The sequence below is a fragment of the Dermacentor albipictus genome, chromosome 7 (assembly GCF_038994185.2).
Source record: "Dermacentor albipictus isolate Rhodes 1998 colony chromosome 7, USDA_Dalb.pri_finalv2, whole genome shotgun sequence".
Classification (NCBI taxonomy): Eukaryota; Metazoa; Arthropoda; class Arachnida; order Ixodida; family Ixodidae; genus Dermacentor; species Dermacentor albipictus.
In genome coordinates, this window is record NC_091827.1 from 37,006,306 (window position 1) to 37,023,047 (window position 16,742).

The following is a 16,742-nucleotide window of genomic DNA, read 5'->3' on the forward strand; positions in this document are numbered from 1 at the left end:
AACATTCTGTGCCGTCCCTCGCTTCAACATTTCAACTACTCCAAAACTCCAGAACCCAGCAAATCATGGGACTGAGTGCACTGGGTGCACAGTGCTAGCTTTCATGTAATTTTTGATGTGAAAGTGTCAAATGCCCCATTTAGCGAAAACGACGGTGAGTGTCCTCTTAACAGCAAATCAGCGCCTGAGCTCGCATCGCCATTGGCTGTGATGCCACATCACGAGTGCGCCTCAACGGAGTTCTTATTGGCTGCAGTCACGAGCTTGTGCCTCATTAGAGCATATAGCAGGCGATAGGGGATGCCTGCTGCCGCACTAGCATGTCAGGTGTTGTGAGGAGAGAGGGCATTGCCCTGTCGGTGGCATGGAGCGTTGGCACTGCAAGCTGGAGCTGCTTGCTGGCTCAGGTGGCATGTACCGCTATGGTACATTACTCGCAGCGCAAAACTCGAGCGACTGCTCAGTTCAATTGTTCAGTTCAATTGTTCAGTTCAATTGTTCAGCGATTGCTCAGTTCAGGGCTGTTCAATTGGACATGAGTGCTTTCACATTCACAACTCAAAAGAAGTGCTTAGGTGTCCTCAGAAATTTGGGGGGGGTTCTTGATCGCAAACGTTGGCTCCGGGAAATCGTATCGAATAGGATTGTATCAATGAGGTTCTACTTTGTGCACATAAAAGTTTCGTAGAGTCGGAATGTGGCGCAGAAACATTTTGGTGAAACAAGACAAATTGAGGGATTTTGATGCATTTTTTATAGAAAGAACTTGAGAGATAAAGGGTTAAGCACGAACATTTTATTAGTAAAATTATTACTAGTTAGTTAAGGAGGCATAGAAGGTTTATGTCATGAAGCTAAGTAGTTTTTAAATTGTGTTATTAAATTTTGTTTCGCATGCATTTGCATTTTAATGTTCATCATTTCATTGTACTTGTTGCTTTCGTATTCTTTCCGTACAACGGCTAAAGGTCAGTATGTCTATTATTTCTGGGCACATTATCATCTTCACGAGCACAATTGTGGATCCATCACTTGCCACACGTGCAAGGAAGAAAAGGCCTGAAAGTAAGAATGCTTGTCATAAGTTGTTTCTGATGAGCTACAATACAGCAGCAGTGGAGATATGTCTGGAGAAATTTGATCTGGCAATAAACTCATCCCACAGCAAACAAGCAGCAGTGCGTTGCTGCTGTGAGTGTCAATTTTGCCATTGGAGATACTTGTTTTGGCTATATCCAATTTATCTTTATCTCCTCATTAGGCCATGATTGGTGAGAAGGAAAAGAGGTGGGTTGACACTGTTAGTTCTGGAAAAAAGTTATTCGGTTATGTCAACGTACCAAAGCGTATTATGGCTACAATTGTTCCCGTCTCAAAAAATTTGTACGATTACATTGTTTCTCACATCGCTTCAGCCTTTGTGAATTAGACGCTTAGGCCTTAAACAGTGACAAAATGGAACATATCTTACTTTGTGCGTGTATGTTTGGTTTGATATTGGCACATGTGTTCTTTGTACATGTATATTGGCGCTTTCTTTTTTTACTTTGTATGCTAACCGCCTAGCGACATTTGGAGGTTCACCGTGTCTGACGTAGATGAAAAGCTGGCTGCATGTTGCATGCGTTTACCTTGCGCTCTACTACAGTAGTTTGCGGGTTAACTGTGGTGATGAACCTTGAAATGTCTGCTAGCCGGTTGCAACGACTCTTGTGATTGTCTCCATGATTGTCTGCTGTGGCTGTGTGAAGAGTGTTTGTGAATAGTGCGGGTCGATGTCGAATGAAGCCACTTTCGCTCAATAGCTTGCATTCTAGATCGCCACACGATCGTCGACAGTTCCGGGGTATTCGGAACACACCAGGGTGAAAGCGTGGCGGCATGTGCTGAATGTCTTCGTGCGCTTGCAGAGCGGCCGGCGGAGGACGAGTTTGAGGGCCTGCTGATGAGGAAGCACGAGTGGGAGTCCACGACCAAGAAGGCCTCCAACCGGTCATGGGAGAAGCTGTACCTCGTCATCCGAGGAGCCACACTGGCCGCCTACAAGGACCAGAAGCACTACCGACAGGTCAGGCGCCGAGGCACCTCTCTCCCCGACTTGACCGACAGTTGGTTGGGCATAATTAGTTAGCCTCCTCGTTAGCGACTTGAGGAGTAGCTGGTAGGGTCTCAGTTGGCTAGCATTTTGGTTCGAAGCTACAGGAAGAACTTTTCGAAGGTGGCTGGCTATTCTTCTGGTTTACCAACTGGAGCAGATAGTTAACTGCGGTTAGTGTTAACAACTCGAACAGCCAGTCGAATGTGGCTGGTTGGCCTCCTGGTTAGCTACTTGAGGAGCAGTCTATTGCATGGTGCTGGTTAGCCTCCTCAGTAAGTCAGCAAACAGTTGACTGAGCATGGCAGCAACTTGAGCAGAAAGGACAGGTACCATCCTTGGACCGTGGCGAGTTTTCCTTCAACTTTGTAGCTTTCTCTTTAAAAAAAACCCATGTGGGGTTTTCTTTGTAACCTAATAGTAGACAGTCTTGCAGATTCCAACTTTCTATTTTCTGTTCTTAGAGTAATTGTGAAGAAGCACAATATGTACTGAAAACAAGTGTGGGTTGACAGTGTTCTTGCCAAAGTTACGAGAAAGCTATACCTCAAGTGCTCCCATCTAAAAACTTGGGAACAGAGAAATCGTTTTGCTTGGCAAATGTCATAGACACTGTGATGAAATTTGTTGCATTTAGAAGTGAAAGCTAAAGTGTGCCGTTTGTCGAGAGTCAATTTTTTTTTATATAGAACTTGTTGACCTTGCCATGAAGATATTATACTACTGCGTGCTACATCATGTACAGTTTGTAACCTAGACAAAATTGAGCTGTTGAACATTTCTCCTAATTGTGCAGAAAGAAATGTGAATAAACCGTTACAAAGAGAGAGATAGAGGATGTATAGAAAGGCAGGGAGGTTTACCAGAGGTACTTCTGGTTGGCTACCCTGCACGGGGGAAAGGGATAGACTACAGGGGATACAGGGGAACTACAGGGGATTCAGGAGACTACAGGGGATAGAAAGAGAGAGGCGCACAGATGAGGTAAACCGCATGCACAATCTAGTGGTAGCAGGTAGCATTCCCAAAGTCTGTTGTGTAGCCCTGTAGACCTCAGAAGCTTCATCAGTGCAGATATAGCCTCTTGCGTATAAATTTCAGCCTTTGCGAAATAAAAAGAAAAAGGCGACTGAAGCAGATATTGAACTACCATGGTGTTAGCCTCGGGCCCAATTCTGATGCCGCCTATTCATATACGTGCACAATGCAGAAATGCTTTTCTGAGATAACCCTTCAGTTGACTTTAATGAATTTTTCTTTTGCATTTTAGAAAGAATGTTAAATTCTAGTGACAGCTGGAAGTGAAATTTTGATTAAGGGTCTGAATTTACAAGGATTTCTAAAATATTGTAAGTTCAAAAAATATGAAAGCCCGAAGTTTACAAGTTCCTCCCTCGCTATCTAAGATACCGCTATTCTGTTAACTTCATCCATTAGAGCATTAAAGTGCAGAAATTTGATATATAAGTTTAAAGCTTACTTATATTTGTCACAATGTTTACGAGGCTTTCGCAAAAGTCAGGCTTGCGTAATAGTGGTATGCTGCAGAGCAGCGCCTATCACCTCAATTTTGTCCACTTTCGATGCACTGTTAGATGCAATTTATGGAATTGTTATATCATCTTTCATTACAGGGTTAGAGAGTTGTAAACTTCATAGTTTCGTTTCCTGAAAACTTTCAGTTTTTGACACTATTTTCTAACTTATTTATTTATTCCAAATACCCGCAAACGCAACTGTATTGTAGAGGAGAGTGGTTACAAAGGAACGGTAAGTTATACAAAGTTATACAAAAGAAACGGTAATAAAGCTATACAAACTAATACGAAAATTGTTGGCCTAAACGAAAAATCTCCCTTCAAGAGTCAGCAGAGTTTGAATTTTTCTTTTAAATACAGCAAACCTCACCAAATTTGGCACAGGGGTTGCCAAGAAAAACCATTTCTCCTTTCCCACGTATTTAGATAGGAGCCCCGAACTAAAGCTTCCTCTTAAGCGCAGTGGCTGCCAGCGCTACTAGGTGTCACGAGGGGGGCAGAAGACACGCACATGTAATCTGTAGCACGTTTTAAACGAAGTTCCTCACACTGTTGTGCTTGCCTCTGATGCTGGCAATTGTTGCACCCAGGAACCTGAGGGCCACTACCGTGGTGAGGCGCCAGTGGACCTGAGGACAGCCACCGCCGAGCGCGCCACCGACTACACCAAGAAGAAGCACGTCTTTCGGCTTAAGTGGGTCACTCCGTTCTCTGTCTTCAGACGCGACCCTCTCGTTGTGTCATTCTTCTGACATCCCGTTTGTTCGTTTTGTTTCTCTTCCCTTTCTTTTTTTTCTTTTTCTTTTTTTTCTTGCTTTCCCAGGCTTTCCAACGGTGGAGAGTTCCTCTTCCAAGCAAAAGATGAGGTAATGTCAGCTTCTTCGTCATTTTTACTGTGAAAGCCGCATTCTGACAAACCGAGTAGCGCTAGTAGTAGTACTGGTACGCCCTGTGTTATGGTACATTTGTTCCACGGGTTGCTGGTACCAGTTCAGACATTGCTGTTCTTGTAGCAGGTGTTCGTTAACGTTATGCTTCAGAGATAGACATATGTGAAAAAGCAACAATGCTTGCTTTGCACACCACAGTGGCCATGAATAGACTGTGCTGTGTAGGTTGGGATGCAAACACAACTGTTCCACAATGTAGCCTTCTGCATAGCACTTAGTTCTGTAGCTAAGTGTCTTGCTGGTGGACATTTATCCTTGGGCGTAACTTTAGCGAGAGAACTTTAGCAGTGTGGAAGTATAGTTACACATCCATGACAGTGGTTGTGTGAGAATTAATGAACCTGTAGCCAGAAGTAACCCTCCAAAACTGTGAACCCTCACGTATTGCATTGAAGAGTGGTTCAGCATTGACATCATGATAAACAAATGATACAAGGCCCAAGCATCCCTCACTTCAGCTCAACAGGTGTCCTTACTCCTCTGCCTCCGTTTCGGTTGCCCCTACACTTGTGGAAAAAAAAGAAACTTTAAAAAATTAAGGCCTAGCTTTTAAATATACAAGCTTGTCGCATTGGTGGTTGTGATTTATTCAGATCTTTCATGTTTAATTGTTTTTTCAGTTATATTTCTATTGTTTGCATTTTCCTCCTATTCATATTTTTTTTTAATGACTGCTAGCCTGTTTTGCGGGTGCTGCTCCTCGTCAAATTTTGTGCTTGTAATGAAGCAGCAAATGTCGCACCATTGCTCTAAGGCAGTTCCTGTAACACTGTGGAGTGGGAGACTGTGCACGCTAGCAAAGATGTCAAATGTTGGGCTTTTCTGCAGCGCTTTACCTAAACTTTACAGGGGCATAAGTTCTTGCTTTGCATTGCCTGTCAAAAATGCGATGCTGTTTTCAAAGGCAGGCTGTACATCACGGCATGACTGAACTTCAGCTCTGAGCTTTCTCATGGTTGCGTAGGTTAGTCACTCTAAGCTTTTGGTGATGCTGGCCACTGGCTTGTTAACGAATATTGGGGCTAGAAAACCACCTTGAGAGGTTAACTACAGTAACTAGTTTTTTTTTTTTGTTTGCAGCTGCTTTCTTTTTATATTGAAAGAAGGAAACGCCGTACCCCGTTGTTACTGTTTTAACAGGGGCATGGAAATTGCGAGGTACCGGTCAAAAGTAATTAGTTTGACGTCGGTTGACCCAGGGCTTTTCACTATGGTAATGGACTGTCCGAGACAAAACATCTGCAAGCAGGTCAAGGGACCTGCGACTGTTAAATCTTTGAGAACCACTGCCCCAGAAAGAACTTGCGACTTTGCGGTAGGACGTGAGCCTTCCATAATTCAGCACGGGCGAAGCCAGCCGCAGGCAATTCGGCATGGCGTTGACGTGACTCCCCAGAGCGCTCTTGCAAAATGCATTGTCAGCTGTCGTGGTGCAGCACGTGGGTGATAAACGACGCCTTACACTTTCTGTTATGTTTTTCTAAACGTGCTTACTCCAATTCCCACATGTGCCAGCTCTTTTGGTGAAACGAGTTTCCTTTGTGCGGACTATTAATTATTGGCAGCCACGACATACAGTGTGGGACAGACTTGTAGAGACACACAATGAAAGCTCAAGTGAAGGTAATGTCTGCTTTTCATCCGCTTTATCAGATAGGGACTGACGAATGTTTGATATAAAGTCTGTCAAAGAAATTTTAATTTGCAGATTTTCATACCAGGTGCCATTTGTTTTATTTTTTAGACTACATGAGATTTCAAAAATCGCCCCTGGAAGGTAGCACAATTTTAATCCTTGAACTGGATAGCTTGAACGCAGGTGGGTTTTACTTGCGCAGTGAATTGAAACACGTAATTAACATATAACAAACTTGGGCTAACAAAGTTTTGAACGAATTACTTTGCAATATGTACTGTAATTTACAAATTGTAGCAAGCGAAATTGCAAGGCATGTCCACTTGGAATGGATTCTGATAATGGCTGGCACGCAATGTACTTGTGGTAATTGTGTTCCCCTACAACAATGCCCCTAGGGGCTGCTGTACGTACGTGTATAAATCAATCAATCAATCAATTAAGATTGCTAGTGAGAAATTTGTTCAAAGCAAAGGCAGTGTAAGGCAAGACATTGTTTAGTGAAATTCATACGAGGTCTATATATTACAACCTGAGGCTCCCCAGGTCTTGTAGGGTAATGCATTGTTATAGTACTGCTGGAATGGTGCCAGACTTGAAATCGCATACATTTCTTTGTATCCTTAGTTTAGGTATTACATTTAACTGATATCTATATGCTTTATGCATGCCGGTTTCGGTTTGAGCAACAGCATGAGTGAAGTGTCGACAAGGAGAGTGTCCCTAAATGTGCAGGCAACTCTTAGAAGGGGAGCACAGTGTAACATCGAGATTGTCACAGAGGCTCTGACGTTGAACAAAACTGTTGTTTCTTAGAAGTAATGACGGGGAACAAACCACATTGGGTGACCGAGAAGCTGCGAGCAGCAACTCTAGAAGCACGGGCAAGCGCTGATCGGGGCGGCGCATCTTTTTGCAGGAGGAGTTATCCCAGTGGCTGCAACAGCTTCAGGCGGCCATCGGTGAAGCCCAGGCGGGCCCATCGCGAGCACAGACGCTGCCGGCCGAGCGCAGGGACGAGCCCCGCAAACGCAGCTTCTTCACTCTTAAAAAGAAGTGAGGCTGTGTCCCCTTGGCACTTTGCGCAGGGTTGCGCAGGCAGAAAGTTGCTGAATTTTCAGATAGGCATACCGTGTAGCATACTGTGTATAAGTAAGCGCAAAGGATAAATGTCACTGTTGATGTTGCTGATTTGACCTAAGCTGACTACATAAGCAAAATAGCTGAAATCAAGGAACGTTTGCTCATCAAATGTGTTGGCATGTTTGGGCACGTGAGGTTTGGTATTCTGTAAAATGTCTGTGATATTGGTCACGCCGTATGCTTGTATTTTTGTCTATAGTTTGGATATTGGATTGGCATTAAAAGAAAGGCCTCAAATACGTAGATCTTTAGATCAGTAAACTATGGCCTTGTTTGTAGACAGTTTGTGCACAGTAGATGCCCACAGTAAGCGCCCATAGACGATCCACAGTCTTTGCAAATAAATGTCTATACATAGTTGTATCGCAACATCTTGCAAGGGTTGTTTGGGGTCGCGTTGATACTGATGTCGTGGCGTGTTCTCTGTTTGCAGCTAAGTTACAAGGAGGCGGAGGAGGGTGGCCGACAAGCGACGGCATCTCTCCTGCACCACCAGCTGTTGACTGCCAAAGTGGTTTACGTGTTGTAGCAGCTCGACAATAAAAAAACGTTTCTCTCTCAGGATGGTTTGGACTCGCCTTTATCTTGCGTGTCTGGGTCACGTCTGTGCTTTGGGCTAAAGCATGCTCTTCTGGCAGCCCAGTACTGTAGTGAATGCTCACTGTGAACAAGAACACTTATACAAGTGTCCCAGAAAAAACAAATAATACCCACCAGATCTGTGAAAACAGTAAAGACTACACGGCTTACAAATATAAATTTATCATGTCCTTCCCATCATGCCTTGACTTTTTCTCAATTGCCTAATTTATAAAAGTCGTCACTGCGATGGCGAGCTCTGAACTCGGCGTCTTTGTGGTCAGCCATTTCACGTTGCTCATCGCTGCGACATCTAGCGAATGCAGCGATACCCCCTGTACAAGCTATCGCATATTGCAAATGAAGACTTCTCATGTTTCTCTCGTCGTGCTTTCGTTTCTTTCTCAATCGATTAATTTATGAAAGCCATCAGTACGATGGCAAGTTCCAGCCTCGGCGCCTTCGCGGTTGGCCGTTGCTTGCAACGCATCGCCACAATATTTAGCGAGCTCGGCACTAGGGCTGCACAGGGAGGCATAGGCCTTAGAGATCTACATTGTGGAGCGATGCACTGCAATGAAGATTTTGCAGGCGATGCAGTAGTTATCTATACTTTGCTGTTTGTGCGGAGCTTTACACAAGCTGCAAGATTGGAATCTCGATACAATGTTGGTCCCCTCTGCCCTGACTGAACCTAGGTTTGATTAGAAATCCAGACAGGATGATATTGTTTTTATTTTTGATACATAGTTGATATGGGACGCAAAGCCACATGTTTAAAAAATTTGGGTATAGTATTTACTTAGCCATTTGCTGGGGGAAAAAATGTGCAATAGCTATTCAACATGTTTGCAAGAGTGAGCAAAGCGTGCACCATTTTGTTAAGCACACAGCACTTGTCTCCGTTCTTTTCATGCCTGGTTGAAGCATAGCTGCTTTGTGCAACTCTTGCACAGCTGCGCCTCATAGTTCGGCGCAGGCTTGATGGCAAGGCACTCGGCTGTGTGTAAACTCATATTGGTAGAGCATCACACTACTGTGCTGGAGGACCCTGTCCCACAATCGGAGATGCTATTTTCTTTTATTTTATTGAGTCGCAGTTTACGTTAACTTATTTTCATGCAGGTGTTTTCCCTCTACGCAATGCCACTTCTCGTTTTGCCCTTACCCACGCTTTCCCTGTTCGCCAAGTTCCCCCCCCCTCCCGCCCCCTTTTGATCTACCAAGGCGAGACACTGACCGAACCAGGCCGAACTCTGGAGGTAAGCACAGAAAGCTTCAGTCATATAAGAACGTTGTAGCACTGTGTGTGTAGCCCGTTGCAGCAAGCCGGAGCCTGCTTCCGAAAAGTTGGCTTTTCTGCAGAGTTCAGTCATCTGGTGGTTGAGCACATGACATTTCGAAGCGCTGAGTTGGGAAATAGGGGGGAAGGGGGGGGGGGGATATCACATTTGTTGCTCGGATTGTCATTGTGAATACAACGCAGACTGCTTTGTTAAGGCGGCCATTTCACAAAACCTCGGGCTAAATTCTTGCTAATAAGATAATATAAATGAAGTCCATACGACTGTCGCATAAGACTGGAAGAATACAGGTTGTTTTACCCTAAAATAGCTGCTTGCTGTTAAAATTTTTGTTAGACCATAGTTTTCTTATTCGAATACGCTCCTTAACTGCTAGACCAAACTGCATTGTTGTTTTTCAGCAAATAGCATTTTTGTAGCCTCTTCTGCCTGTTTTTGTGTTTGGCACTGATCGGTGATGCTCAGTGGTCGTGGATTTGCCATACAAAAACGGTGAAAGAAAGGGCACATGAGCCATAGGTGCAGGATATTTTTGGAGCGCTCGGCAAGGAAGACGTTTACTCACCCGTTTGGGCCATTCGTGTACATTGATAATGACTGTTGATGGTTTCTGCACAATATCTTTTTCAATTAGCAAAGTGAAAGTTTCGTTGAGATTGCACAAGCATTTTTGATATAAAGAGATTTAGAAATACCATACCCAAGCGTCTTTGCCTATCTAAAGTACCACACTCTGCCTGCTTCCATTTGTATACTTTTATATTGCATAACTAAAGCGGGCCAGTTAAGGCTCGTATACATGGGGACAGCGAAATTGTTTTTCTCCGCAGCCACTGTACCGGATTTGATGGGGTTTGTTGCATTTAAAACAAAGGGTAAAAAGAAATCAAGGGACTGCTAGACAGTCTGGAAGCTGATTTCTTGTTTAGATTGTTTGTTTTTTTATAAATGTTGAAAATCGCACAATTTGAAAAATGAAACTAGCAAGTTTGCAACTCTGTAATTTGGCGATGGAAAACAATAGTGCAATTCTGTAAACTACCTAATAACGCATCCAAAGCGGACAAAATAGATGTATCATGCACCGCTTTGAAATATACGGTTAACCCTTTTGTTGCATGCTGTCCACTACAGTGGACAAATTTTAGTTGATATGTGGAGCAAGTTATGTTTCCGAGAAGATCTTGTGCATATATTGTGAACTTCAATGGGCAAGAGACGTTTTCTGTAGCCGCCCGTGAATGGTACCACCAACGACAGATTTTCCCCCAACTTGCCTTCAAAAGTAGTGTGCTGTTGTTCCAGTGAGTAAGTCGCATATGTCCTCGCAATTATAAATCTCTTGACTTTACAGTTTACTACATATAATTGCCTACACGTCATAGAAAAAGCCTTCGGAGGCAAAAGCTGTAAATATTGTGGCTGAGCAAAGCCAAGTTCATTCTCCAAAACATTTTTTTCTGAAATGTTCTGGACACCAGGCGTGTCTGGATCAACAACACATGCATGGGGGCATTTTTGTGCAGATGTAGTCCGTCATCCTATCACTATCGATTTGATAATTTTTGGAAGTGTGTGTATGTATATATATATATATATATATATATATATATATATTATGGCAAAGAAGTCCGACACGGCTGTGGACGACACGAAGGACGTGGACAAGAAGACGCAACAGCGTAGGCTTAGCCGGTCCAAAACCAAGAACAGCGTCTAGCCCAAGCCCCACTTCAGAGGCATTGGCGATCCGGCTGCGGAGCTCTGCACGGCGCACTTCTTCTTCCTTACAACTTCCCCCCTCGCTGAAGACGAAGCCGCACAGGAGGCCTAAGGCGTGGTGAGGACGAAGGGCTCGTGATACGGCTTGAGCCGATCTACGTGCACAATTTCGCGGCCTCGGCATCGCAGGTCCGTAGGGGGCGTCAGAGGTTCGATAGCGTAGTTCACAGGAGAAGTTTGGCGTAGAACCCGGTAAGGTCCATGGTATCGGGATACGAACTTGGAGGAGACACCTTGTGTCGAAGTAGGAGGCACCCACAACCAAACAAGAGCGTCAGGCGAAAACTGGTGGTGGGGGCGCCCGTCGTCATGACGAAATTTCTGTAGCGCTTGTTCTTGCGTTGTAAGGGAGCGAGCTAGTTGCCGACATTCTTCTGCATACCGGGCGGCTTCGGAAGCCGGGGTACCCTCTGATAAGTCGGGATGGTAAGGGAGAATAGTATCAATGGGAAAGGATGGTTCCCGGCCATATAGAAGAAAGAAGGGAGAAAAGCCCGTCGTTGACTGGGGTGCCGTGTTGTAGGCGTACGTGACATAGGGAAGGATGAGGTCCCAGTTGGTGTGGTTGGAGGCGACATACATTGAAAGCATGTCGCCAAGAGTTCGGTTAAAGCGCTCTGTCAATCCGTTTGTTTGCGGGTGATATGCACTGGTACAGCGATGAATGATGCGGCATTCAGCGAGAAGTTCTTGAATGACGTCGGCGAGAAAGACGCGACCTCGGTCACTCAGGAGTTCGCGGGGAGCGCCGTGACGTAGAACGAAGCGGTGAAGCAGGAAGGAAGCAACGTCACGAGCCGTCGCGGCTGGTAGAGCGGCCGTTTCTGCATACCTCGTGAGGTGGTCTACAGCTACAATGACCCAGCGATTGCCAGCAGCTGTGTATGGCAGAGGCCCGTAGAGGTCTATCCCAACCCGGTCAAAGGGCCGCGAAGGGCATGGCAAAGGTTGCATTGGTGCAGAAGGGCGGCAAGGATCAGGCTTGCGGCGTTGACATTCTGTGCAAGAGCGAATGTACTTGTGCACAAATGTGTACATACCGCGCCAATAAAACCTATGACGTAGTCTGGTGTAGGTCTTGAAGAGACCAGCGTGTGCGCACTGAGGGTCGGCGTGGAAAGCGGCGCATACATCAGTGCGGAGCTGCCGAGGTATTACAAGCAGCCATTTGCGGCCGTCGGAACTGTAGTTACGGCGATAGACAATTCCGTCGCGGATGGTGAAGTGCGAAGCTTGTCGGCGTAACGCTCGGGATGGTGGGCGTGCAGGTGAATTAGAGATGTAGTCTATCAAAGACGAAATCCAGGAGTCCTTGCGCTGCTCCAAAGCCATGTCGACAGAAGCGAATGGGAGAAGTGGGTCGTCTAGGACAGACACACTGACAATGTCGGCGTGGACAGGCGAGCGCGAAAGAGCATCGGCATCGGCGTGCTTCTTGCCTGAGCGATAGACAACCCGGATATCGTACTCTTGGAGCCTCAGTGCCCACCGGGCTAGGCGGCCGCAGGGATCCTTGAGAGACGACAACCAGCAAAGTGCGTGGTGATCGGTGACGACATCGAAGGACCGGCCGTACAGGTATGGGCGAAATTTTGTGATGGCCCAGATGATCGCGAGACATTCTTTTTCCGTGACGGAATAGTTCGCTTCAGCTTTCGTGAGAGTGCGGCTTGCGTAAGCAACAACATATTCTTGGCAGCCGGGCTTTCGCTGGGCGAGCACAGCGCCAAGACCAACACCGCTAGCATCCGTATGGATTTCCGTGGGAGCAGTGGGATCGAAATGGCGCAGTATCGGTGGTGTTGTGAGCAGGCGACGTAGCGCTGCGAAGGCATCATCGCAAGTCGGGGACCACGCGGAAAGATTGGGGTCTCCCCGAAGAAGCTCTGTCAGAGGTGCCATAATCGAAGCGAAATTTCGAATAAAGCGGCGGAAGTACGAGCAGAGACCAATGAAACTGCGCAAGTCTTTTAGAGACGTTGGCCTCGGGAATTCTCTAACAGCACGGAGCTTAGCGGCATCAGGGAGAACGCCGTCCTTCGACACGACATGTCCGAGAATCGTCAGCTTGCGTGCCCCAAAGTGACATTTTTTCAGATTTAGTTGGAGGCCAGCGTCACTGAGACAGCGTAAAACCTGCTCCAAGCGATGAAGGTGAGTAGGAAAGTCTGGTGCGAACACTACTACATCATCCAAGTAACACAAGCACGTGTTCCATTTGAGGCCTCGAAGAATAGTGTCCATCATCCGCTCAAAAGTCGCGGGCGCGTTGCAAAGTCCGAACGGCATTACACGAAATTCGTATAAGCCATCTGGTGTGATGAAAGCAGTTTTAGGCGTATCTTCTGCAGCCATAGGCACCTGCCAATAACCAGAGCGTAGATCGAGGGAGGAAAAGAACTCTGCACCTTGTAAGCTGTCGAGGGCGTCGTCGATCCGCGGCAATGGATAAACATCCTTTCGGGTTATTTTGTTGAGGCGGCGGTAATCCACGCAGAAGCGGATCGAGCCATCCTTCTTTTTAACTAAAACAACTGGCGATGCCCACGGGCTGTCGGACGGTTCAATGACACCACGCTTTAGCATGTCACCTACTTGCTCATCAATGACGCGTCGTTCTGTCGACGAGACGCGGTAGGGTCGCTGCCGTAGCGGTGAGTGAGAACCGGTGTCAATACGGTGACATACAGTCGTCGTTCGGCCCAGAGAAGTGCTATGACTGTCAAAAGCAGGGCGGAATTTCTCGAGGAGACGGAGAAGGTCATGGCGTTGCGTGGGGCTTAAGCCGTTGTCGATGACATGGCTGAAAACGTCTTCAGGTGATGCGGCAGGTGCGGGACTACAGTAGAGGGTGGTGACCTCTGACGATCCATCAGGAAGTTCCGACGTGGTAATGGTGTCATAAGGCTCCACAGTGCCGAGAGATTCACCACGAAGCAACGCAATCGAGAATGGGAAGTGGTTGCGTATAGGAAGGTGAGTAGCACCAGCTTGAAGGCTAAGCAGCGCAGTTGGGAGTGGTGAGAGGTGGCGGTGAACGAAAGCAGTCGAAGGCGTGAAGAGTACGGTAGAGTCGGAGGCAACGGAACAGGATACAGGTGCCAGAACGAATGCGTGCGGAGGTATATGGATGTCGTCAGTGAGGGACAACTTGGTGCAGGAAAGCGAAACGGCATCAGATATGGCATTACCAACCGAAGAGAAGGCGACTTCTGCACGGGAGCAGTCAATAACAGCTTGGTGACGGGAGAGAAAGTCCCAACCTAAAATAATATCGTGGGAACAGTGGGGAAGAACGACGAGTGGACGGCGAGTGAGGAGGCGTTGACGGCGGAGCTCGTCATAGCTTTGGCACAGTTCAATAACTTGTGCAACAGTAGATGGGCTCTTTGAAATGAGCATCTGAAACGCGTCCTCGTCGATACCCTTCAGGATATGCTTGATTTTATTGCCCTCAGTCATGCATGCATCGACGCGTTTACAGAGATCGATGACATCTTCGATGTAGCTGGTAAAGTTCTCACCAGGCTGCTGAGAGCGCGACTGCAGGCGCTGTTCGGCACGAAGCTTTTGCACAGCAGGGCGGCCGAAGACCTCGCTGAACTTTGTCTTGAACACCGTCCAGCTTGGAACTTCGCTTTCGTGGTTCCGAAACCACAAGTGGGCAATTCCGGTGAGGTAGAAAGGGACGGTGGTCAATTTCGTGATGTCATCCCATTTGTTGTTCCGACTGACGCGTTCGTATGATGAGAGCCAGTCATCAACGTCATGGTCGTCAGTGCCACTAAAGATAGGAGGGTCCCGCTGGCGGAACGTGCCGGGGCATACGGTAGACTGAGGAGCAGGTGGTGGTAAGCTCGTGGCGCTTTCGGTGGTCATGATGGCAGGGAGAGTCCGGCTGCGCAATTCCAGGATTGCAGGAGACCCAGCAAACCTCCACCAATTATGGCAAAGAAGTCCGACACGGCTGTGGACGACACGAAGGACGTGGACAAGAAGACGCAACAGCGTAGGCTTAGCCGGTCCAAAACCAAGAACAGCGTCTAGCCCAAGCCCCACTTCAGAGGCATTGGCGATCCGGCTGCGGAGCTCTGCACGGCGCACTTCTTCTTCCTTACAATATATATATAAGAAAGTATTTTGGCAACTGTGGGTGATATATTCAGAAACATTACATAGTTTGTTTAACATCTCAGTTGGGCAGCAATATATTGAGAATTCAATTTCTAATGTGGAACTTTCTAATGTCGGTTCTCTACATATATTCCGCATGACAAAGCTCTAGCATCAATTAGTACTGGTGGCTCGCAGCTTCTTTATTGATTATGAGTAGGTAACCTTATCCAATATTGATGCAACCGCAGTTAACTTTTGGGACCCAACAGCAGACTGGCTTTTCAACTACACTCTATAGAAACTTAAAGCTGACCGACCCCAAGTTTGGCCCGTGCACTGAAAAGGGGTGTGCTGTGGGTTGTCAAAGTGGTTACTTGCACAATGGCATTATTTTGATATTTACTTCCTCAATCTTAATATTCCCTGCAATATCGCCAAGATCCCCATTTTTTCTTCGTCCAAAATTGGGTCCGAAAATTTTCCGATAAAGGGAGAATTCTCTGCATAAAACATCAGTGATGCCACCTGTCATAGCAAGTTCTGTTGCTGCAACGTTGCATTATGACAATGTCAAAACGTTTTTCCCTTCATAAATAAAATGCACAGCACAAATATGTAAAATTCTCTGTTGGCAAGTGCAAAGCGACATATAATTGCCCGAAATGCAGGGTATATCAGAAGCGTAGCCGGGGGCTGGCGGGGGGTGGGGGACATGTCCCCCTCACCTCTCCACCCCGAATTTCTGCGTACTGGGATGTGTGGCATAAGCGACGTTCCACAAGACTCTCCTCCCCAGCCACCCCGTTCTCGGTCAAGTGCGTGTCCCCGCACATGAAGGTGCAACATGAAAAGTAAGCGCAGTTTGCATGTGTATTTTTATTACGATAGCAATTATATGGATAATCCGGGCGAATTTTTGCCGTCGCCGTGATGTTCTGTATAAAGTGGAAGGGCGATAACACCGCCGCCGCGCGTCGTATCCTGTATGCGCGAGTGAAGCACGCGAGGGAAGCCGATGATGGCGGCTCAGTGTGGCGCACGCGAAGGAGAAAGTGGTGAGCAAACGCGCCGTCTTTCGTCGCGCGAAAGGCCACGGGGGGGGGGGGGGGGGCGGTGGCACTGTGCTCCGGACACGGAGCAAGAAACATTTAGGAGAGGAAACTCCGCTGTTTGCGGTGACTAGAAAAGGTCACAAGCCCGCGGAGCCGTTATCGTGCTGGCGGCGCCTGGCGGCCTGGAAAGAAATTACCGCCGTTGAGAGCGCGCCGGGGCAGCCTGCCCGGGCGCTGCATTTTTTTTTTTCGCTACGGCTTCTACGACGCGCCGCATGGTGCCGCCACTGTATACGGCCCCGTTGGCGCATACAACAATTGTGACCCCCATCTCGCATCGGGGAGGCAGCTTGGCAGGGAGGGCGGAGCTTTCAACTCCGCCAACAAGTGCGTACTTTGCACGGCCGCGCGCGCCGTATATCGCACGCGCACATACGCGGTCTGTTAGAAAAGTATCCGACCTCCCCCCCCCCTTTTTTTTTGCGAACACCTGATGGATATGAAACAAGCGCGCTTGCACGAGCCGACCTTGAACCTTCGTGCGCAT

General features: G+C 47.1%; 1 protein-coding gene across 4 annotated transcripts in view; it reads left to right on the forward strand.

The window, feature by feature from the left end:
* The window catches only part of beta-Spec (spectrin beta chain), a 50,066-nt gene extending 42,143 nt beyond the window's left edge, over window positions 1–7,923 (forward strand). For all 4 annotated transcript variants that reach the window (XM_065436655.1, XM_065436654.1, XM_065436658.1 and 1 more), the window contains 5 exons: window positions 1,911–2,068; window positions 4,224–4,327; window positions 4,457–4,499; window positions 7,139–7,275; window positions 7,796–7,923. In XM_065436655.1, the coding sequence (XP_065292727.1) occupies window positions 1,911–2,068; window positions 4,224–4,327; window positions 4,457–4,499; window positions 7,139–7,275; window positions 7,796–7,799 (446 nt within the window). In that variant the 3' untranslated portion in view covers window positions 7,800–7,923. The remainder of the gene's footprint in view (window positions 1–1,910; window positions 2,069–4,223; window positions 4,328–4,456; window positions 4,500–7,138; window positions 7,276–7,795) is intronic.
* Window positions 7,924–16,742: the final 8,819 nt, after the last annotated feature.